Source organism: Cercospora beticola, chromosome 9, assembly GCF_033473495.1.
Source record: "Cercospora beticola chromosome 9, complete sequence".
In the NCBI taxonomy this organism is placed as follows: domain Eukaryota; kingdom Fungi; phylum Ascomycota; class Dothideomycetes; order Mycosphaerellales; family Mycosphaerellaceae; genus Cercospora; species Cercospora beticola.
Genome location: NC_088943.1, coordinates 2,051,030 through 2,074,925, shown reverse-complemented (window position 1 = coordinate 2,074,925; position 23,896 = coordinate 2,051,030). Strand labels below are relative to the sequence as shown.

The 23,896-nt window shown below is 53.4% G+C and overlaps 6 protein-coding genes across 6 annotated transcripts; 3 read left to right on the top strand and 3 right to left on the bottom strand.

Moving 5' to 3' along the window:
• Window positions 1–1,844: 1,844 nt before the first annotated feature.
• RHO25_013010 (uncharacterized protein) lies at window positions 1,845–7,685 on the top strand (the record flags this gene model as incomplete). Its single annotated transcript, XM_023604282.2, has 2 exons — window positions 1,845–1,852; window positions 1,907–7,685. 2 exons carry the CDS (start codon window positions 1,845–1,847, stop codon window positions 7,683–7,685), a joined length of 5,787 nt encoding a protein of 1,928 aa, XP_023450347.1.
• A 383-nt stretch (window positions 7,686–8,068) lies between these two features.
• RHO25_013009 (uncharacterized protein) lies at window positions 8,069–10,944 on the bottom strand (the record flags this gene model as incomplete). Its single annotated transcript, XM_023604281.2, has 2 exons — window positions 8,069–10,865; window positions 10,919–10,944. 2 exons carry the CDS (start codon window positions 10,942–10,944, stop codon window positions 8,069–8,071), a joined length of 2,823 nt encoding a protein of 940 aa, XP_023450346.1.
• Window positions 10,945–14,007: 3,063 nt separating this feature from the next.
• RHO25_013008 (uncharacterized protein) lies at window positions 14,008–15,444 on the top strand (the record flags this gene model as incomplete). The annotated part of the gene is made up of 1 exon (XM_023604280.2): window positions 14,008–15,444. The coding sequence occupies one exon, from the start codon at window positions 14,008–14,010 to the stop codon at window positions 15,442–15,444; it is 1,437 nt and encodes a 478-aa protein (XP_023450354.2).
• Window positions 15,445–15,644: 200 nt separating this feature from the next.
• On the bottom strand, window positions 15,645–18,011 carry RHO25_013007 (uncharacterized protein; the record flags this gene model as incomplete). The annotated part of the gene is made up of 1 exon (XM_023604279.2): window positions 15,645–18,011. The coding sequence occupies one exon, from the start codon at window positions 18,009–18,011 to the stop codon at window positions 15,645–15,647; it is 2,367 nt and encodes a 788-aa protein (XP_023450353.1).
• A 1,200-nt stretch (window positions 18,012–19,211) lies between these two features.
• Window positions 19,212–21,326, top strand: RHO25_013006 (uncharacterized protein; the record flags this gene model as incomplete). Its single annotated transcript, XM_023604278.1, has 1 exon — window positions 19,212–21,326. The coding sequence occupies one exon, from the start codon at window positions 19,212–19,214 to the stop codon at window positions 21,324–21,326; it is 2,115 nt and encodes a 704-aa protein (XP_023450357.1).
• Window positions 21,327–21,693: 367 nt separating this feature from the next.
• RHO25_013005 (uncharacterized protein) lies at window positions 21,694–22,221 on the bottom strand (the record flags this gene model as incomplete). Its single annotated transcript, XM_065603628.1, has 1 exon — window positions 21,694–22,221. The coding sequence occupies one exon, from the start codon at window positions 22,219–22,221 to the stop codon at window positions 21,694–21,696; it is 528 nt and encodes a 175-aa protein (XP_065459700.1).
• Between the last annotated feature and the right edge of the window lie 1,675 nt (window positions 22,222–23,896).

Here is a 23,896-nt window from a genome sequence, read left to right as displayed (position 1 = left end):
AGGCCAAACCTTGGGGGTTGTGAAGAGTTTGGGGGTTGTGGTGGGAATAAGAAGATGCAGATTGGTCTTGAACCCGTCGCGTCCCACTTGTCTGTCTCTTTTGCTTTTCGTCGTGTTTTGTATCGATGCAGACGGTGATGGGGAGGAGGCGGAAGACGAACAGGTGATCCTTTGATGCTTCTTGCTCGCTCGAGAAGCGGCCATATCCACCTCTGCTGGCTTTGAAACGTTCCGTGACTCAGAGACACGCCAACGACATATATATAGATCCGTTCTTCGAAAGCAGCACCTACGATGGCTCACAAGAACTGGAAAAAGCAGGGAATATCGATAGTTCAAGTCACTGAACGGGCCACAGGATGATGGACATCGCACACTCAGTCCAGAAGTGGAAGCGCTCTAGCCATCTCTTGCAGAGCCAGAGGGCGTGTAAAGAGAGGGCGCATGACGACTACATGTCACGATTCGTATGGGTATGACTGCATGAGATCAGTACAACGCGTGCACGCATGGTGAAGCAGCGAACGCTCTGCAAAAGTTACCAGTGGCCACCAACGCGAAGATGAAGGCACTGAGTCACCAAGTCTGCACACAATGGCAGCTAGAATGCATCTGAGCCATTGCACGTGAGGTGCTGTGACAAGCAGGACAGCGTTCGAAATAGCACCCTGGGTGCAACGCCGCTTTTGTGAAAGGAAGCCTGACCAAGAAACGGGCACATCGGTGAAGGCTCCGGCAAATGTATAACAGAATGAGCCCGTTCGACTAGGTCTTGCCACGCAAAGTCATTGCGGGACCTGATGACAGTACCGCCGAGGTGTTGTCAGAACGATCGGTGAATAGTGACCAGCAGGCAGGTAAACAGGCCAATGCGCATGACCGTCTCTGCATCAGCACGCCACGAGGCAGGTCCTAGCGGAGGTGGCACTTCGCCGAGTAGGAGGAACATGGGCGACGAAGAGCAGCGTGGCGGAACATTTCACCCCTTAGACGGAGGCTTTTGTAGATATGCTGCTCAGTCCGTAAGGGTAACATTAGCAATGTGCCTCGTCGCAGACCAGCAGCGCGCTTCAGGCGTTTCAGGCGCGCCATATCTTGACGCTCGATCAGACCATGTATACTGAACTCCAGGTCGACGCGGGTGGTGCTCCGGTGTGACTGCTCCGCTGAACCAACAGGCAACCATGAGGGGCCTCAGAATACTCGCGGCAGTGCACTTTCCGGGCCTCGATGTCCGTGGAGCAACGACCGTTCAGAACTGACCAAACGTCGCGTAGGATAGGGCGGTCTGTAGCGTTAGTTGGTGACAAGTTTTGTGCGAACGCGAACGCGTGAAGGTGAAGGTGAAGGTTGAGGTTATCTCAGCTCTCAGACTCTCTGTACCGCGAGAATGGCACTTTAGCTTCCGCTTACGCGGAAGCTTTGCCGTAAACGGCAAAGTGGGCCTCATCCCCTGCAACTGTGGAGACTGTGTGATGTTTAGACCAATCAAAATCCGAGGAAGGCCATTCTCGCTTCGCCAGAGACATTTTGAGGTAGGGGTTGTGATTGGTCCAAAGACTGTCAAAGCTGTCATAGTTGGCCCCACAGGCCCACTTGGGTATAGCGTGGTCGGCATGTCGGAGGCAAGAAGCGGCTGGTCATCGAGATAAGGTTGAGGAAGCAACCTGTGCCTGAGTCGTGCTTTGTGGCAGTGCCATCAGCCACTGTGGCGTCTTAGCTCCCGACGTCAACGTGCATCAGCGACACGTTCTCGTGTTTCGAGCTCGACCACGAATGCAGCAGCAGCCTGCTTCCTGGCGCACTCGAGCTGCTGCAGTCGTCAGCGACAACAGGTTGTGACTATGAAGGTGTAGGTCTTGCTCTGAGCATCCACGCGAAGGTCCATGCTAAAGGAGGCACACAGCACATCCAGGAACTTCCGCCGCGATGCGCTCGAACGACTCGCGAAGCTCTCCGCCGAGGCCGCCGGGACACAAGATGACGGGCAAGACTTGCAACGGCTGTGCGCACTGAGCAACGCAGGCAACGAGGGATATCAGAACGGGGGGAGCACCGCTGGCAAAGCACATCAAGTCTCCTCAATTCCCATTCGGGTAAAGGAGTTGGAGGTGTTAGTAGCACTGTGCAAGGCAGCGCCGCTGGTTCAGACAACAAAGGATGCGGAGGCTCTGCTGCGTCAACTGTCCCCGTACGTGGCAGAAGCGCATCGACAGGCTTTTGGTCCGACCTCTCTACACCAGCGCCTGCCCCCCTGGGAGACACTGTCCTACGACTTGACCACGGCTGTACTGGCGCTGGGGCTCAATCATCCTTCACTGCGTACCGAGACCTGGAGTATCGTTGAAGGTGCGATCGAAGAGGTAACAAAAGCTGCCGAGGACACTGCCTGGCTCAAGCCGCTGCCAGAAGGAGAGACCGAGTACGAAATCACCGATGACACTCTTCGGGTGGTGAGGATCAGCGTGGCATTGCTTGGATTCTTCAATGGTATCGCAGACTACGTGAAAGTATGGTCTCCAGAGCAGCGAATCAATCTGCTCCCTCAACTGAGAAAGGTTCTGTCTGAGAAATTCATGGTCTCTTTGGAAGGCGCTCTCTCAGCGATCCGGAATGCATCGACGAAGAACCGAGCCGCACTTCAATGGAAGCGCTGGGACAATCAGTATGCGACGCAAGGCCGACCTCTCGGTGCAATGCTGGTTCAACAAGCCTTCATGCGCGTTGTTGAGGAAAGCACACTGGAACTGCTACCAGTCATCGAGCCGCTCACCTCGACCGAGCTACTGGACACTCTCCTGCGTCAGGGCCCACGCTGGTACCAAAGTCAGATGCATTCAGCGAGTGGACTTGTAAGCAGTCTCACGGACCTCGTCACGAGCGAGATTAGATCTTTGGACGACGAGGCGGACTACCTCAAACTTGGCTCCATTTGGCAGCAGAAGCAAGCACGTGAAGTCAAAGCGAGCGCCTTGCGCAGTTTCCTCTGCTGCTGCATACTGAATGGAAATACGCCAAACGACGATGTCCTTCTCGATTGGCTTAATGCAATCACTGCCGATCCAGATCAGATGATGGACGAAGACCTGGCGAAGACAGTACTCAAGTCGATGGCGGTACTTGCCACTCTTTCTGAAACCGTGGCAACGACATTGACACGATCCCTACCCCGACTGATTGTCAATGGAAGGATGACCCCGACGACTTCGGCCGTTGCTTGTGAGTGTCTCGCACGTGTCTTGAAGCCACTCTCACAGGACATCGTCATCAGTACCCTGTACAGCCTGGGCAATGTCCTCAGTGTAGATGCAGATGGACAGACGAACAACAAGTCTACCATTTTCGACAGCAGCTTCAGTGTACACCAGAACGGGTTTACATCACATCCCGGCGCGGGGAGCTCGATTTCCCTCGTGCTTAGTGACGAAGATGACACCACAACAGCGTATGGCACGGTTGTCCAAGCAGTGGTTGCAATTGCGGTGGCTCGCAGCGAGGCACAGCTCACCGCTCTGGTCTCTTCAATGCTACTGCAAAAGATCAACAAGATCAGCGCGGTCGTCGACGCCCGCATTATCATCGAGACCGCAGCGCTTGGTCTGTCTGGCGGTGTTACAGAATTGAAAGGTCTATTGCGCTTCTACTCCAAAGTGAACATCGAAGCTCTTGCCCAAAACAATGCGCTTCTCAGCTCCGCCGTACTCGAAGCACGCAGTCGCATTTCAACACACGTCAAGAGGGATACGCCATTTTTCGAAGTCTATGTTCGCCACCTACTAGCACAATTCGTTAGCACTGGCGAGTCTTCAGGGGGCAAGAGCGTCGACACCTCCTCTGTCCAAAAGGTCATCGCTTCTTTGCTCCATCCACTCGCATTGCTTGTATCGCACGACACGCAGACGACACCTGTCTTCGAAGAAGAGGATGAAGTGCGTGCGTTGGGCCGAGACGCGTGGTTCAACGTTGTCGTACACGGCTACACCCTCAACTCGCAACACGTCAAGGATCACGTAAATGATTTACGAACGATCGCTCTTTATAGCTTGCCGTTGGTAGATGAGGCCAGAGTGGACATGCCCGACAGCGGAATCGACCTCGACCCAGTCCTGCGAAGAGGAAAGAGCGATGGAGCGCTCGATGCGCAGCGACATGCTTTGAAGACTGCCTTGCCGCAATGCGAGACTGACCTCCGAAACCTGAATTACCAAGAGTGCGTTTTCCTTAACGCGGCCCTGCTGGTTTCCACCCTTCGTGCCCGTGGAGGAGACTGCACTGCCGCGCTGCCATACTTTCTCGAGAGTCGCGTCAAGACTGGGCCCCTCAATAATTGCATGCTCGCCGTGTCCAGCAGCAACGTTGAGACCTATCTGCAAGAAGCTCTGCGTGGCAAGCGTCAAGACTTTGCAGCACCTCAAGTGGCAGTTCAGCTCGCCGCTTTCTTCGAAGGCTGCTGCCACCGCATTGCCAAGGTGCAAGTGGCTGCTGTTGCCGCTTGTGACCGAATTATCAACCAAATTCCTTCTGCACTATGCCAGAAGTCCTCATTATTTGCCTTGCTGGAGATACTCACACTAATGTGGAAAGCATGTCTCGACACAGAGACAGATGAGTATTCGTTCAAAACCCGGTACACCTCGGACAAGACCAATGTCTCTATCCAGCTCTCCGATGATGCTCAGTTCCGTCAAACGACACTCTCATCGTTCTACCAGAAATGCAAGGCATGGGTCACACGTGCCATTCGTGTCGCGCCTCTCGATGTTAAAGGCATTCTCCAAGCGTATCTCGAAGACTACGAGGACGACGGTGCGTACGGTCATATCGCACTTGGCCGATCATTTGCTGTCGAAATGGGCGAGCTCATTCCCGCGAGTGATCAGCGCTTGACGAGTCTGGATAGCCAAAGGACTGTGGGAATTAATACCGCTTCCGACTTCATTGCTCAATACACGACACGTCAGCAGTATCGCCAGATCGACAACAAACTTGACTTCGACAACGAATGGGCACTTGTTGATTACCAGGGCCAAGCAAGGCCAACTCTGCTTGATGTGAATAGTGCTGAAAAGGACGAAGCACAAGAACTACGAAACCTGTCGTTGCGCCTGCGCCGAAACGAACATGTTCGGTTCGAAGAAGTGGGCACAACATTGCGCAATGCAGCTGGTGTCATCAGCAGAAGCGCATCAGACCGCGTTGCACTTATTCAAGACTTTGTGGCTATCCCGTTCGCAATCTTCACCAAGCAGTCCATCAGATTGGGCATTTCTCTGTGGCTCGGTGTAATCAAAGAGAACCCAAGCTTGGAGTCGAGAGTCCTGGTCGAGGTTGCCGCAGGCTGGGAGACCTCAATCCGCCTCGGCAAAGGCTTCTTCTCGACGTCTCTGCATCACTTGGATCCTTTTTACCTGAAAGAAGAGTTCGCTCCATCAAGCTGGGAGCAGACAAAGAGGCGCGAGAAGATAACACAAGAGCTGGTCGCACCTCACTTGGCTCTCACCCACTTCCTTTCAAGCCATTTCAGTGCCTCCAGATTGACGTCTGCCCCAACCGAGCGAGTGTATTCTCGTCTGATGCGCAGTACCTTGTTCCAGATAAAAAAGAGTCTGACGCAGCCCCTTGCGCGAGAAGTGCATTTCCACATCATCCTACTCGGCTTGAATGTTTTGGAGTACTGCACGAATCTTAGCACGACCACTCAATGGAGGTTGAAAGACGCCGTGGTCTCGGCAGGTCTGGCCTGGTTCGCCGTCCCACCACGATGGTCGTTTGGCAGCAACAGGCTGCAGCTGAAAGCAGAGCGGAAGCTGCTCGGCGATGTCTCCAGCAGACTCGCCAGTCTCAGCGGAATTGGCGCCAAAACGACGAAAGCCTTGCCGACCTTGCAGCAAAAAGAGGCTCTTCTGCTACAGCTCATCAAGCATGAAGTTGGCAGATTGACAGTGTGGATCGGTCCGCTGGGTCAGGATACTGCAGGCACAGCCGCGCCTTCACATTCGGAGTTGCAAACGCAGGAGAGCGCCCTATCTGGATTGCTCGACACAGCTTGGCGGGAAGACCCACGTATTGCTGTTCAACTCGCCGCTCGCTTTCCACACTCTGCGGCTTTGAAGACCAACATCCGACAGTATTTACTTCGTCAACCTGAGAAGGCAATTAATGAGCCAGATGCCCTGTACATCTTGTTGGGATCGGAGTTGCCAGCAGACGTTAAGACTCAGCTCAAGTATCTGCTGTACTGGGCATCTATCAACCCGATGGCTGCTGTCACATACTTCATGCCGGCGTACAAGAACCATCCTTTGGTTGTACAATATGCTGTGCGTGCGTTGGAAAGCCACTCTGTCGATGTGACCTTCTTCTACGTGCCGCAAATTGTGCAAACACTTCGATACGATGCTCTCGGCTATGTCGAGAGGTACATCGTTGAAACAGGAGTCTTCTCTGGACTGTTCGCCCATCAGATCATCTGGAACTTGAAAGCGAATGCCTACAAAGATGAAGACTCCGAGGTCCCTGATCCAGCGAAGCCCGTCTTCGATCGTGTCATGGACTCGTTAATTGCCAGCTTCATTCCCGAAGACAAGGACTTTTATGAACGCGAGTTCGACTTCTTTGCCAAGGTCACTGGCATCTCCGGCACGCTGAAGCCGCTCATCAAGCGTCCGAAGCCAGAAAAGAAGGCCAAGATTGAGGAAGAACTGCGCAAGATCGATGTCGACGTAGGTGTCTACCTTCCATCCAATCCTGATGGTGTGGTGATTGGTATCGACCGCAAATCGGGCAAACCTCTTCAATCTCACGCCAAAGCGCCCTTCATGGCCACGTTTCGCATCCGCAAGGAAGAAGCCGAGCCCGAGAACTCCGCATCCTCCCAAGAAGTCGCCAAAAAACGCACGTACGAAGTCTGGCAATCCGCCATCTTCAAAGTCGGCGACGACTGCCGCCAAGACGTCCTCGCCCTCCAACTCATCGCCGCCTTCCGCGGAATCTTTAACTCCGTGGGCCTGGATGTCTACGTCTTCCCCTACCGCGTTACAGCCACCGCTCCAGGCTGCGGCGTCATTGATGTCCTCCCCAACAGTATTTCCCGCGACATGCTGGGCCGCGAAGCCGTCAACGGCTTGTACGAATACTTCGTCTCCAAATACGGCAGCGAAGACAGCATCAAATTTCAAGTCGCGCGTTCGAACTTCATCAAATCCATGGCTGCTTACAGTATCATATCCTACCTCCTCCAATTCAAAGATCGCCATAACGGAAACATCATGGTCGATGACGCTGGACACATTTTACACATCGATTTTGGCTTCTGCTTCGATATCGCACCCGGAGGCGTGAAATTCGAACGTGCTCCATTCAAACTTACGCCTGAAATGGTTGCTGTTATGGGTGGATTGCATTCGCAATCTTATAAGCACTTCGAGGAACTTTGCGTCAAAGTTTTCCTCGCTGCACGACAGTATGTGGAACAACTGAGTCATATCGTTCTGACCATGCTGGATTCGGGATTGCCGTGCTTCAAGCCCCAGACGCTGCAGCATTTCAAAGAGAGATTTGTGTTGGAGAAGAGTGAGAGGGAGGCGGCAGAGTTTGTGAGGAAATTGGTGCATTGGAGTGAGAGGAGTAATTCGACGGCTGTGTATGATTATTTCCAGTTGTTGACGAACGGTATTCCTTACTAGAGGAAGCATTCGCAGGAGGCAAGACAGGGAAGGCGGATTCAAGCAGACGTAATGTTAAACATTCACTCGCACTGAGGACTCTGTAGCATGTCATGGCATTCATGCATTGCTGCGTACTTCTACATAATTCCGCTTTCTACTCCCGTGCGTACTGATCAATCCGTCTATGGTGCAAGTGCAACGACTGGAGAAAAGGTCAAATATCATCAAACCTGCTCAAAGTGAATTTCTGGGGTATCTTCGCTATCATCTCGCATTTCTGTGTGTGGAAAAGGGCAATCAAGCAGATCACGTGCTCGAGACATCTCTCTGAAGAAGGGCGACGCGGCCAGCCAGTAGCACCCTCGGAGCGACGATCGATTCGTCCATGAGGCGGACTGCGCTCATGAAGGAAACGTCTTGTGTCTCGGTATGGCGAAGTAGTCCGGAGGCAGCGAGTCAATTGAGATCTGAGCGAGACGCTGCAGGACGGTGAGAAGACCCGTCGAGCCTTGAGTAAGAGTCGCCTGCGCCACAGTATTGCGCTTGCCGACGGTGACGGTGAACACATCCTTGACCTTGCCATCCTTTCCGAGCTCATTTGCCCATTTGAAAATAATCTCGTCTTCACGATCGTCTCCAGCGATGACCATGAAGTCAGGCGCCGACAAGCCTTTGCTATCCTTGCAAAGCGCGTCAAAGATGTGGGTCGCAGCAGTGCCTTTGCTGAAGTCTTCCTGCTCGATAAGAACGGCACCTTTGATGGGCACGGCGCGAATACGCATACTCTTGCAAGCGCCGTTGATCTGGTCTGCGCATTCACCAGCAAAGCGTACCGCAGCTTCCTGGTCGCCAGACTTCTCGTATCGGAACAGCATGCTGCAATGTCGCTCTTCGATGTAGCTATCTTCGAGGCGATCCGAGTAGTAGCCGAGGATGCCTCGGACCTGAGACTTCCACGTTGCGACTTCCTTAAGGTCGACGAACGAAGTCCATTCATTGTTTTCAACTCCGAACTCTCGAACGAAGCAACCATTCTCGGCAATCAGTCCGACCTTGGGAAGTGTGCGGAAGTGATTCTCCAGCTCGTCTGGCTTGCGACCAGACATGACGTACACTACGTTCTTGGGGTCGGTCATGACATCGTTCAAAGTGTCAAGGACGCGCTGTGGAGAGCCTAATGGAACCCCAGAGGTCGTGCGATGCGGGGCAAGGGTGCCTTCGTAGTCGATAATGAAGAGGCGGTGCTCTGAGTCCTTGTATTTGTCGGCCAGAGCAGAGACGTTGAGACGTGGCACTGATGCAGAAGCTCGCTGGTGATGCTCCTCGTACACGGTGTCGAGCTGTCTCGATAATTCCCGCATCCAGTTGGCACCAGTCTTCTTGAGGACAATGTCGTGCAAAACCTCCCATCGACGCTTCTTCTCTTCGTCACTCATCTCCAGACCTTGCTTGATCGCATCGGCCATGCCCGAGAAGTCCCAAGGATTGATGGAGATGAATTCTTTCCCAAGAGCTGCTGCACTGCCGGTGAACTCGCTCAGAATGAGTGGTCCATATTTCTTCTCGCCTCCTCGACCATCCTGGCAGTAGATGAACTCGTGCGGGGTCAAGTTCATGCCGTCTCGAAGAGCGGATACCATTAGTCCGTCAGCCACTGTCAGCAGAGCAATGTACTGGGCAAATGCAATGTCTTGCTTGAGGAACACCAGCGGCTGATGCGCCAGAGTGCTGTGCACGGAGTCGATGCGGGTGTGGATATCAGAGACTGTAGCTAACAGTTCCGATTGCTCACTGGTCGATGTTGCCACCTGTACCATGACAACATCCTCGCGCCATTCTGGATATCTGTTGAGGAACAGCTCGTACGCCAGCAGTTTCTGACGGACTCCGTGCACGTGGTCGAGGCGGTCCCGTGCAACAATGAGCTTCTTGCCCTCGTACTTCTTCTTGATGGTTGCCACCCACTCTTGAACCTCGTCATTGGCGAGAGTCTCTTCGAAGAGTGGTGGGTTGATGCCGACGGGGACGCACGTCACATTGACAAAGTGTTCGTCAATTTGTACACCCTCGGCAGTGGTCTCAACAGCCAACAACCGGCTGCATGTCTGAAGGAAGTGGGAGGCATATTCTTCGGTCTGGAAACCGATGAGATTGGCGCCAAGCATACCGTTGAGCAGCTCTTTTCTCGTCGACAGGCATCGGAAGACTTCGGAGGACGGGAATGCGGTGTGGAGGAAGAAACCAATCTTAGCATCAGGCAGCTTCTCCCTCACCATGCCAGGGACCAAAAGCAGGTGGTAGTCGTGCACCCAGATCGTATCGCCGCGCTTGTAGCTGGCTATCACCTGATCGGCGAAAGCCCTGTTCACATTTCGGTAGAACTCCCAGCTGTGATCGGCATAGGCCTTGCTCTTGGGATGATCTGGGACCTGGTAGTGGAAGATGGGCCACAGGATGGTCTTGCAGTAGTGAGCATAGTGACCGTCGATGTCCTTGTCACTGCAGTAAACGACCACGGAATGATAGTCGTTGATCAGTCGGTCATGAATCTCTTCCTTGGTGCTCTCCGGCAGAGCGTCAGTGGGCATACCGAGGGTGCCAATCCACGTGGTATCGACTGGCTGATCGTTGGCAGGATCGATGTCGGACACCTCTCGAACTGCGTTCACCAGACCGCCGTTGCCATGGACGGCCGGCTGCACAGTGAATGGTCTGCCCTCAAAACCTCTTTCTGAGCTGCCCGAGCGACTGGCCTGGAGTTGGGAAGGTGAACCTCTCGTGACTTTCTTTGCTGCTGTTCTCTTGTTCCGGTCCTCCTCTTCACGGTACCTGTCATATGCAGAGGCAAAGTCCTGTATGGAAGCTGAAGGCAGAGGACCAGCACGAGATCGCGGCTGGTTAAATATGGCTTGTGAACCCCACTCGGCATGTACATCATTGCGGAGGAGGGAGCGTGGGTCGCCTGGTCTGGCAAACAGTCGCTTGGCGGCATCGATGGAGCCGGGTGTGAAAAATTGCTCGTTGGCGATTGCCTTTTCGAGGGTGGGCGTCATGGGCGCTGTTTGGCCATTGAGGAGGCTCGTCGTCGAGTTGGAGAGGTCATTGGTGGAGCTGATGCGCTGACTCAACTTGAATGGCGGACTTCGGCGGCGCTCTTTGGCGGGCAGTTCGTTGAAGGAGATAGTGTTGGGCAAGAAGCTGGCAAGACGTGAGCACGTGGTTCTTGGAGGAGGATTGAGTCCGGCACTTACAGCGAGACAGTCAAATTGGTCGCCATTGCGGGCGAGTTGGCGGCGGTGAAGCTACCGTCGGTCGTATAGCAGGTGGTGGAGGTGGAAAGTGTTTGGAGGTGGTGTGGAAGTCTGGTGTCGCAAGTTCATGGGCAGGAGGTGGTGCCAGTCGCTCGTGATTGCCTTTGAAGTGATCGGAAACTTCGAGACAGCAGGTGATGTGACGGGACGCGGTTAGTGATCTAGCTGCAGCTGACAGAAGGGTCAAGTGAAGTGAAGAAGAGGTGCAGCGGATGGAGAGATGTGTCTGGACTTGAAGAAGTAGTCGATACTTGCCAACAACGTGGAGCTGGTGCGCTTGCGATAGGGCCGCTGGCCATTCCTGCGCGACTCTCAACTGCGTGTTACCGTGTTCTGACGCAACGGCCACTTTTTTCAGGTTCGTCCCAAACAGCAACGACAATCCCAGTCCATGCCAAGCCCTCCGCCAGCGCCAAACTCTGACGAACAAAGTGCCGACAACACCGACTGGAATCTTCTGCACAGCACGCTGCTCTGCTTCACACATCACCTTCATGCAATCGTGACCAAACACATGGGGCCCAGACGCTGCTCCACTCACATCTCCACCCGCGGAGGGAGCTCTTCAGCGTCCCGTTGAGGCCACTCGCAGCGACGGGATCGCGATGTCGTCCCTCGCCCGGCCCGGAACAAGCTGAGAGTCTCCTGACGGGCACGCCGTGTCCCGATACGCCCATCAAGCAACACGTGTCGCGTCAGCTGCTCCTTCTCACCGCGATGCGATAGAGTGAAGACGTGCACCATCCATCCTAGTTTGGTGCCTGGTGGGTTCGTGTCGCGGCAGCGACTCAGCGCGCAGGTGAGAAAGAAGCTTCGCGGCATGTCCAACACATACCGACATCCCGATGCCCTCGACTGGCCATCCTGGTTCACGTCAACGGCAATGACATCGTTCGCAAACGGCGTGTCCAAACATTTGCGCTGTTCCAGATGCCTCGCAATCACCAACAACTCAGCTTCGTCCTGAATCAAGGCCAACGTCCAGCCACGCGTGAGGCGAGTCTCACCAACATTATGCAATTGACCCTCTCCACGCGTCACCGCCACCACAGCCACCTGCAACTTGTGCAACACAGATATACTCTGCATATGACATATGCGCTCCCGCGTCTACAACTTGGATGTTCGCAGCACATGCACGACACGAACTCATGGCGATAAGCAGTCCGCATACCTCAGCTCCGACGCAGCCCGATGTGCCTCGATGTGCCACTCGACTGTGCTCCTTCGCTCGTCGGGTTGCAGATTGCGCGACTGATCTTCTTTGACGAACGTCATCGCCCACGCGCTCGAAACAGGAACACTCGCGAGACCGTTGAACGCACGCTGCTCCTTGCGGTGGAAGCTTACGTCTCGCATAGGAGCTCCATCGGGCACCACTGGTCCTGCACAATCAAAAGTGCGTCACCGGGTCAGCAATGTAGAACGCGTCTTGTTTGTCCTCGGCGGAGACTGCCCCGAAGCATGGCCTGGACATGGATGGACTACCGTCGACGTGCATGGCCTTATGCTGCGCTTTCACATCTCGCGATAAGCCACTTCTACTACCCAGCATCAGTTTATGCTTGCATCTTCCGTCGCGATATGTCAGCACGATGCCCATGATGCTCGCGTGGCATAGAAGTCGCATCATTCCTCCTTCGCCGAGCCGGAGCCTCGCCTACTTTGGGCAGCCCATTGTCGCACAGCCTACGCGTCCGCGTTTGTGCCACGAGCCTTGCAAGGCGTCCTCATCTCGGCTAACAACTCCGCAATGCGGAGTTGGCTAGGCTGCAGCACTGCTCGCCCACAAACAGGCTCGCGAGCAATGAATGAGCGATCAAGCATCGCATCAAGGGGGGGCTATTGGCTTGATTTCGAGCCCGAATACAGCGCAAGACAGATTCAGCGCGTCTCGAACCGTGCAATCATAGTCCGTGCAATGCCGCATCTTCTCAGGAACACTTCGATATTGCCCATGTTGAGACAATTCTCGTAGGCAATGACTTCAGATATGACCATTGAAACAGACTCCCGGCTGTCAACAACTATCAAAATACTGCTCGAGGCGAGTAGTGAACGATCTCTTTGGACAAAATATTGTCATCGAACGTGCAAGTCGACGCACAGCTTCCTTTTGGATTTCAAGCCCATCAGATCACGAAGCACCAGCCGGCGACTGGATTGCTTTCCCCAACTGCATCGGAGAGGCTAAGTCAAGGGAGGCGGCATTGTCTTTACTCCTGTCTCAGTTGCCCTGACATTGATGGTCACTAATTGCATGTCCGTTTCTTCAGCCCAGTCTGCTCACTCCCACTACTCTTTTCTCTCCCTTGCTTTTCGAAACCCAGGGTCCCTCATTTTCACGGGTCTTTGTAAGATGCTTTTCTATACACACGATACGATGCCATTATACACAATTGATCACAGCACTATACTTCACTCTGCCGCGGTACGAACCATCTAAGCTCAGACGGCTCGTCTGACAAGCCACTCTTCTCCAACGACGGAGAGATTCTTGGCATTGACAGTCCATCTGCATCAAGTGACTCCAACGACGAGGAAGAAGGCCCGAAGAAGGCTCAGAACATCGCAGCGGAATCGTGGCGGCCCAGAGAGCGATACGGATATCAGCAATGGAGATTCTGTGTCCAGTTCAGAGGCCCAATCTTTCGCTAGTTTCATGCAGCGGCGTGTTATCGGACGTCTAGCACCCACGACAAGATGGCATTGCTTCTATTGAGACAAAGAAACGTGGAGGACATTCACAATGCCATTCATCTTCAGCATAGTCACTCGCGACTCGGCATAACCTCTTTGTCACCATTCACAATGCTCTACTCTTTCGTGCAAGATCAAAACTCTGCCGCTCGATGCATGAAGAACTCTTCTCCTTTCTTCGGAAATCTCCTGCTTCGACAAGCAACAGCTCTTGGGAAAGCAATCAACCTCGACTGGTATCGAGGATTCAAAAGCAAGCCCCCTCTATCAATCTCGGAGAAATATCAAAAAGCTGCAGGTCGGCGACTATCTACGAGAGACACCGCAAGATGTGGAGAAACTTCCGGTACGAAACAGACGCCGAGGCGGCCTGGAGGGAAAGGCGCGAGAGGGATCGAGCCGCGGAAGAGAGTGCGGTTTCCGGGAGGAGAAGAAGCACTCGGGCGTCCAACGGTCGAAGGGATGACGGAGCTGCACCATCTTTGGCCTCTGCACTAGCTGTCGATCAACATGAAGGGGCCGGCGAAGCAATGGAGGTCGATGCTGGAGGCAATGATCACGATGATGAGACCGACGGCAGGACGATGGTCGATGCAGCTTTCAACGAGGAGGCTAACCATGATAGCGAGTCGGATTCTTCCGACATTGTCATTCCTCCGCGTAAGAGACAGCGCAGACGATACAGCCCTGCGGACAAAGACGGAAAGGATGAGAATTATGACGACGGCACGATTGTTGTTGTCAAGCGCAAGCGAATCTCGAGCTCCGGCATGGATATGACTGAGGACAGCCGTAGTGAGAAAGACGCGATGGATCTTGACCAGAACAAAGACACTAGCAAGACTAGCGGTGCGGGCGGCTCCGGTTCCAAAATCGTGTTCAATACACGCAAGAGAAAAGCACCGCAGCCTACGAAAGCTAGATTCCTGGACACTCGCTCTGCCCCACTGCAGACCGCTCAGCCTCTGCCCGCTGCACGGTCTTCTCAAATTCATACCAAGTTGGACACTATCTACGACAAATCCTCCAACACGTATGACCTCACCCTCAATGTCAGAACTTCTCCTCACCAGAGGCACGCAAGTTGCGTCGAGTACATCATCGACGTATTCATCACGCCTCAGAAGAATCCCGGCTCTCAATCCCGACGCACCAAGTCAAATTCCGACGAACAGCCACGATCCGGCTACCTCACTGCGACTGTCATCGATATAACCCCAGAGACCTCCCCTTGGAAGACCGAACTCCTCCTCCCAGGTCCAAACATCCGTCCGCTCGACCACCACACCGCCTCCGAATCCTCCCACTCAGGCCTCGACGAACTCCAGCTTACCCTCCAAAACATCTACACCAAAGCTGGAGAAGTCCGCCCAGAATTCTCCGACCATGTCGACGACCTTCTCCCCCGCATCTCCCTCACTGGCCCCTCCAACAATCAACTCCTCTACATTCCCGAATTCTTCCTCCATCAACCCTTCCGGGGCACAGGACTCGCTCAAGGAGTTCTACAAAACATTCTTTCCTGGATCACGACGCTCAGGTCTCCGAGTGTTTTGTTTCCTGGAGGAACGGTGATTTTGTCTCCTGCGGCTTTTCGGACGACAATGGAGGAGGTTAAGGGGAGTGGAGCTACGGATCAGGATTACCTGGAGACGGAGAGGAAACTGGTGAGGTCGTATGAGAAGAGCGGGTTTGAGGTTTGGTGGCAAGGCGATGAGGACAGAGGTGGAAGGGCGATGACGATTATGGGGAGGCGGGTATATTAGAGCTTTTGTCGGGTTCTTGATTGAAGGAGATGTCGTTGATTGAGGAAAAATTGAATCTACTTCACAATACATTTTACAAACTCTTGCCATTCATTTCAATTTGCGTTTCATTGAGGTTCGAGAGTGATTCTATCCAAGTGGTTCTGCTCGTCGACCTAGCTCTTATTTGTCTTCTTCGTTACAGTGCATCAGTAGAAATCTCACCACGCCGCCACCGCATCTCCCACTCGAATCGTCGCTTGTCCGGCAGCGACCCCATCCGCACCCGTCAATAATGATGTATGCACACCAAACAACACTCTCCCATCAACTCTCCTCGTTTTCGCCAACGTGACAAACGGCTCCTGGTTTTTCTCCCCACTAGTTTGATCGATACAGACCATTTGGCATCTTCTACAACCACCAAGGAACTCGAATTCTACATTTGAATCTGTATGGGCTACCTTCATACCCGTCCAGTAATCTTCAGCATAAGGCTGTTCCTGGCCAGGCGGCAGTAAAGGTGATTCTGCCAGAACAATGTTGGCTCGAAAGACGGAAGGGTGCGCAGCTTTGCCGCCTTTTGCCTTGATTATCTCGTTCAGACGATTGAGGGATGAGCGGGAGGTGGTCAGAATGGGTGATTCGTTGCTAAGGAGGATAGGCCGAGGCTGCTGAGTACTGGGCTGAGAGACTTGCAGATGTGCTTTGCTATGCCGGACGGAAGGCGAAGTCAGCGTCGCAGCTGGGAACCGCGCCAGAGTGCAAGGTACGCCGAGACATTTTGTGAAGAAGTCAGATATGGCAGCTGAAGTGTAGACTCGTGCTTGGACTTTGTCGCCGCAAACGGATGCGTTGCCAACTTTCTGACTGGCCTCGAATGGTCTCGGGTCTTTTGACAATGGTACGGTGATCGCCTCCGCGGTGCTCGCTTGTCTGATTCGCAGCACGCCATTCTTGAGATCGAGCTCCGGCCGAATGAGAGCCATCGCGGGATGGGCCTTTTGACTGAGAGCAGCACCAGTGCTCTGATTGACTATGCACCACTCTCGGTCCCATGCAAGACCTTCGCGGCGAACTTCCCACGACGTGTCGTGCGAGACTTGCCAGCCACTGCAAGATTTGATCGGGTATACTGTGAGACTTTCGACATAGAAGCGCCAATCTGGCGTCCCATTCAGAGGCATTGGTGAGGGTGGCAGAGAGACAGCGGGAAGAGTTCGATCAACAAAGAACTCGTCCACGAACTCAAGGAACCTTACGACATCTCTTCTGGTACTCATGGCGCCAAGACTGATGCGAATCATTCCAGTAGGCTTGCCATTCATCACATCGTTGTCACTTCCACAGCGAAAGCCTGCCGAGAAGTTCTCGTGCATCTCCCAAGGCTCCAAGTTGAGCCCTGTTGCCACCCCACCTGGGTTGCACAAGCCGCCGGTTCGAAGGTGGATGTTCTTGATCGCTGCCAGCTTTTCCACCTCAGTATTGCTCACCCAATTGCCTCTCCCATCTTTCATGTTGAATGCAATGGTTGGTCCTTGCGTTTCCGCGTCTCCGTATCTCGATCTTGTATGTTTGTAGATTTGGCATACATCACGACCGTTTGCGTGGCGGAGAGCGACCAGTCCATCGTGTAGGCACTTTGACAAGGCTGTAGTGTGTTCGACAATGCGATCCAGGGATTGATAGAGCTGTCGATGTGTCTGCATAGCCGATTTCAACGCCAAGATGTTGTGCACAGGTAGCGTCCCATCTTCCAACTGCTCATGTAATGTGCCTTTCTTGGAAGCATGCCACTGTTCCTTGAGACACACGACCATGTCGACAGTTCCGCCACCGAAGTACTTTCGCTGTTGGAACAGATGGGAGCAATCTTTCTTGACAATCAGCGCTCCCATGTCTGGGAATCCAAACATCTTTGCGAAGCTCAGAGCAGTGAAGTCTGCTGCATACTCTGCATCGGCGAAACTGAGGGGAGATGTAGCAGCGCATGCAGCAGCGTCAAGGAGGGAGTAGATCTGATGATCCCTACATTCGCGCGTCCAATCTCGAGGTAGCTTGCGGCCATTCATGTTCGATTGCGCAGGATAAGCGAATAACCGAGTGCTAGGAGAACTCGCGGCCCTGCCGATCCATGCCTCCACTTCTTCATCCGATATGAAGCAACGATGCTCGCTCGCAAGTTCTCTCACGCCAACGAGGCTTGTGTGAGAATCGACATGGTACGCATACGAGAATCCACCTTCTGACTCGCGAAAAGCTTCCGCGACCAGCTTGATAGCAGCTGTGGTATTCGCAGTAAATACCAAATCGAAAACGTCAGGATCGGCGTCGAACCACCGCAAAACCTCGTGCCTGACATTCTCAATCTCTAAAGTCGATCTCTGGCTGGCAGGAGATGCCGAATGTGGGTTGCCGTACAGATTTGCCAGCATATCAGCATGAAAGCGGTCAAGATAAGTCTTGCTGTACAGCGTTGTACCAGCATGATCCAGATAGAGAGCATCGTCCTTCAACATTGGGTACTCGGTCTTTCGCATCTCCTCAATATAGGCATCATACGCTTCCAGCTGTGTTTCGGCGGCCATGGTTTATGCGAGGATGGGTCTCAATCTTGGCCAGTTCCTGCGTCCGGGTGGCGTAGGGGTCGGGGTCTTCAGCCTTGGTCGAGCCAGCCGGACTTACGCTGCAGTCTCTGCGGCTTGAGCAACATGGGTGAGGAGGTGCGTTGTGTTCACAGGCTACAAAGCAGATGTAGTGAGTGGAGCGAAGAGGTGAAGTCTGCGTTCTGCAGGCGTATCTTTGAGCAATCTGACACGCGGAGGTCGCCGATCGACGCTGCAGCCTGAGGCAGCAACGGCTGGTCTTGTTCAAAACAAAGAAGAAGGCGCAAGCACATACACAGACAAAGTGGCGTCCATCATCACGCGCCAGAGAACGACTTCACGGAGACGTACAGTTCCATTTTTGAGAATCAGCCAGCCAGGCGAGCATCTCCTCATCCGCAGCCCGTCTCTGGTCTTCGGAGACAACAGCTGTGTTGAGTAGCATAGCCATGCATTACTCTGCCAACTGTGATCAATTTGGACGTGCAACCCCGAATCCGCTTCACCGGCACGGTCTAATGAGCAAAGGCATCAAGACACTAAGAGGCGTAAGACTTTGGCAGCACTACCGATAGCCTACCTCCATTTAGCCTCTACACGACGAGAACTGTCAAGAGAAGGGCATCGAGCTGACGAGATCCCATCCGCTTGTCCGATATTGCATACGCGTCCAAATAAAATCCAGAGCGTTCGCCACGACGCAAGTGCTCCAAGTGGCGAGTTTGGCTTACGGTCTCCCAAGATCCAGGATCCGCTGAACATATGTGCCTGCCAAGACGTCACAAAGGCCATCCTCACGTCTCTGGCGGACTTCAGCTTTATTATTCGATCCTTCTGCTTCAACGTAGGTCGAATGCGACGCTCTTGAGCATGATCTTCCAAGCGACCGGACCCCGAGTTTACTCCACACTCATTAATATGCGAACTCCGCTTCCCCATCTGCTTCAGCCTGAACAGTGGTGGACCAGACGCCGGCTAACATGCAGATCACTTGCCCTTTTCGTCTCGCATTAAAATGCTTCCAAAAGCCTTGATTGAACATCGGCAATTGGTGTTGCGGTCGCAAGAGTCTGGAATGGTATGCACTTTTAGGATAAATAGGAAAGTATAAGTAGGTACCTGTTCAGCTGAACTAGTCAAGCTCATCGTCAATCGGCAAGTTTGCTTAAGCCATCGACCAAGATGTCCTTTCTCAAGCGGGCTGCACTAGCGACGACTCTCTTGGGTGGACTGATCGAATGCGCGCCCACGCAGACTAACGACACGAGCATACTGAAGACGACATCGCTTCGATTCCTCTACCAAAACAACCTCAATGCCTCCGACGACAAGAATCACATCGGAGCAATCCTCTTGGATGCTGGAACCAAAGCACAAGCCGAGACAGTGTGTGGCGACCTCAGCGAAGCCCTGATATCGAGACAGGCATTGCAGAATTACAGCTCAGACTTCTTCTACCTGTTGTGTTACGTCGAGTCTGCAGGATACGCGAAGGCGGGCCAGCAATATTGGACACGAGATGGCGTGGTGGTCGCAGACCAGAAAGCCAAGAAAGTGAGCTTTCCACCAGCAACTTACAACGCTCGCCAGAACCTGCCTGCCCTTTGCACGCAAAGTAATCAACAAAACGGACCTGACGCCAACGCTTCGTCCAATACGCTGGTCAATATCGCTGCAGCAGGGAATACGTACACTGGATTCCGCAACCAGAAATCGTTCCGCTTCCAAGGCATTCGGTATGCAAATATACCACCTCGATTTACCTACTTCTCCGTCTACACTCCTACTGGTCAAACACTAGATGCCACACAGTATGGCAACAATTGCCCACAGAGCGGCTCGGGGAACGAAGACTGTCTCTTCTTGAACATTCAGACTCCATACTTGCCAAAACAGGGGTCGAAGACTAAGCTCCGACCAGTGCTCTTCTCCATCCACGGCGGTGGCTTCACTAGTGGCAATGGTCGTGGTACCAATGGTCAGGACGGCGGTAACTTTGCTTCTCGAGACGACATTGTCAGTGTTGAGATCAATTATAGACTGGGCACTCTCGGGTTCTTGGCTCTGCCTGGAACCAACATCACAGGCAATTACGGCATTGGCGATCAAGTCACTGCGTTGAGATGGGTCCAGAAGAACATTGCAGCCTTCGGTGGTGACCCAAAGAAGATCACAATCATTGGTGCTAGTGCTGGAGCGGGATCCGTTCGTGCTCTGCTCGGATCTCCTCCTGTCATCAAGGAGAAGTTGATCGCTGGTGGTATCGCCCAGTCAAACTTGGGAGGCGGGGTGACTCTTGGACTCAACGGAAACTATGGCACTACATACAGCAGCTATCTGACGATCGACGAATCTGCTCAACGAGCCGGGCAACAAATCTTTCAAGAAGCGGGCTGCAGTCAGACTTCTATCGACGAACAGATTGCGTGCTTGACAGCATATTCTGCCCTACAGCTATCGGCATTCTCAAGTGTCGCTCGCTACGTGGTCCAAGACGGCTACTACGTGAACACAGAACAGCTGATAGTCAGCACACGAAACGACAGCACGGCTCATGTTCCGATCATCTTCGGTGTCGATGCCGACGACGGTGCTTCCATTGGCTCCAACTACCCCAAGAACAATGTCACCAGCTTGGTCAATGGCATCGCAACATCCCTCAGCATCGCAACAAACCAAGCACAACGCATCATCGACAGCGGCTTGTTTCCTCGCTACAACACCGGCAACCTCTCCCTCGACGCCTTCAATGTCTCCCAACGCGTAGCAACAGATATCACATTCCGCTGCATCGACGAGGCGACCGTATACGCAGGAGCTCAGTCTGGCGCTTTCCCAGCGACATATTACTACGAGTTCGACCGCACATGGCGAGGCTACGATCCAAGCAATCTGGGTCCCGCGCTGAGCTCCGGCCCTGTCGAGCCAGGCTACCCTTACGGCAACCCCAATAAGCCCTACTTCCGGCTTCATGGATCTGAAGGAGGTTTCACATATGGTGTCCAGTCACCTCTGCGCGACCGCAACGATCTGTTGGCTACACAGTTGATCTCGGGATATTTCGCGCAGTTCACAAAGACCGGAGACCCGAACCCTGATGTGAACTTCTTGAAGGTCAGAGGTTATTTTGACGCGCTTGAGCAGGTGCAGAAGAGTGGGAGATGGGAGGCTGTGAGCGATAAGACGGGTCCGGCGAAATCATTGGATGTAGTTTCGAAGTCTATTCGTTTCCCGGAGCTGGAGCAATGTACCTGGCTGAACTACACCATTTCGTACTATCTTGATGGAGGATCGTAGAGTATGTAGAACATACGATCGATAACTACAAAAGCATTAACTCCGTCCGCTGTCGTGGTTCCGCTCTCGCCATATCTGCCACTGTGGTGGCACTGCTGGTGACACGGACCAGGAGATATCAACACCACAAGCTCGATTCTCCAGATCCAAGCTCTATCACGATCGCTCGATATCTGTCGAGCGGTGGGCGGAGTTTGATGCAGAGAGGTGGAAGCATACGCATCTTGACTCAAGTTCTCTGTCTCTCACTAATTCTATACGTGCTTCTCATTTTCAACCGCCTTGCCTCAATGCACTCGCGGATTTTCAGAGAAACTGACCTTTTACAGGCCGAAAAGCACCACACGCCCACATCTTCTCTGTCCTCTCACCTCCCCTCCCTCATCCTCACCATATGCTCCGCATCATAATCCGCCTCCATCCTCCCCTTCTCCGCCCACAACTCCCTCACCCTCCTCGTCAAATGCTCTTCACTCATCGCCGCCCTCCCGAACTTATCCCCCATCACCATAGCCGCAATCCCCATATCCTCATTCGTGCGATCTTTCATCGCAAACAACAACAAATCTCGATCCGAGCGAGGCGTCCAATTGACTTGACCGTCGGAACTCTGGATGCGTTGGTTGTTGGGGTAGTGTTGGAGATGGTAGTTGTGGGAAACGAGCTCTTCGGAGAGTTGGTTGTAGCGTTCTTTGATCCGTGGGATGGTCATGCTGCTGCTGAAGCCCATTTTCATGGATTTGGCGATGGAGGAGATGTTCAGGCGGCGGATGTTGTCGGTGTCGAGGCAGAGGAGGAGGAGGTTTTTGTCGATGGAGAGGGTCCACTCTACGGATTCGTAGGGGACTGGGGGGACTGGGGCGATGGATGGGAATGGTAGGAGAGGAGCGGCCATTGTTGTGGAGGTGTTTCTGTTGAGGCTAGAGTGGTGGTCAGTTTCTGGTGGCAATATTGAGGTGCGTGGTCAGCAAACGAACCTGGGAGATGAGTGCGGTGAGAGGCGATGAGCGACGCTCTAGTGTGCTGATTGTATGTGGATGTAGTCGTCGGTGATGGATGGATGGATGGATCGATGAATCGATGCGTGGTGTGCTGACGATGGTGTTGTGACGTTGAGTGTGTGTTGGAGAAAACTTCAGCTTCGATCAAACTGGGCCCCTTTTTGTCATGGCACACACAAGCAGCCCCTGCGTGACCAATGATCGTTTCCCGCGTCACTTTCACAAGGCAGCAGTCAACGATCAGAGCTGGGCAAGTCACCTAATCAATCATGTGAAAAGCAAGCCCGTGAGCCTGAACGCTGTGTTCGATTTCGATCGGCCAGAGCACTCAGACAGAGCTGACTGTTGGATCGAGAGACACATTGCAGGGACAGCGTAGATGCTAGGTTTCAAGAGAATTGATCAAGCGCCATCGATAGCATAAAGAGCCCGAAGCTGATCTCGAACCAAACCTCGAGTCCCTGATATCCTGTTCACCACTACACGAGCCTACCCTCGAGCAGACTCATGACACGAATTTAGCACACACTGCAGAGCGCACCTCGTCAACACCCGATATCAATGGAAACGACGTAGCCAGCTCGATGAGAGCAACAGCCATTCCTTTCTCTCCCCCTCCGCCATCGCTAATTGTTCTATCGGCAGGCCAGTCTCTCCAACAGCCTATTTCCTCCCCTTCGAAAACGCTCCACAATGTACAAGAGCTCGTAGACGAGACAAAAGCCTGCAACCGCCGTCGAAACCATCGTTCCTCGCGCCCAACACCCTGATCTGCTCCCAATCAGAAGCAACCGATCTCGCGTCGAATCAATCGGATCCAATTAACATACCGCTTCAAACGCCACAGCTACACGTGCCAAACGAGCGCTGCGCCGGTAGCTTGTGCCATTACACCAGGCCCCTACTCCTCGTCAAAATTGTTCCTGCGACATGCCCGGCGACCAGCAATACAACGTGACGGTGAGCAAGTGGCTTTCTCCGCTGTTGCGTCCTTCGGTCTGGAGGTGTCAGCAACGGAGGAAAGGAGGCAATAGAGTAGGAAACATGGCGGAGGAAGGTTCAACATGTGGCATAATAGCTGGAGAAGGAAGCAAGGGGCTTGACGACTTCTGAGGCAACGGCGACGACAGCCTCACGGACATGGCACGATTACGGACATGACGAGAGACAGAGAGCGGAGAAAGCGCAGTACGAGTTCCTCTAAGACGCTATCAGCAAGGTCGTGACTGCAGTGGCAGAAAATAGTCTGATGATGGACGATAGAGTATACGGAAACCGAGCGTACGCCCTGAGGATCTTCGCAACACTGCAGTGGCTTCAACGGAGAGCTAGTCATGGTCGGATTGTAGTCAAAGACTGGCCTGCGTCTATCTGTTGCAACACCTCTTGTAGGACTGATGTTGCATATGTCACGCGGTAGACAAAGCCGGGGAACAATCGGAGAATACAAGAACGCCAGAGGTGACTGACTAAACGGCAGCGGTCTGCTCATCGATGCGGAAAGTCCTGCGCCAGGCCCAGTCGTGTAGCCAACGAATGAGGTCACCCAGTGTCAACAAGAATGATTGC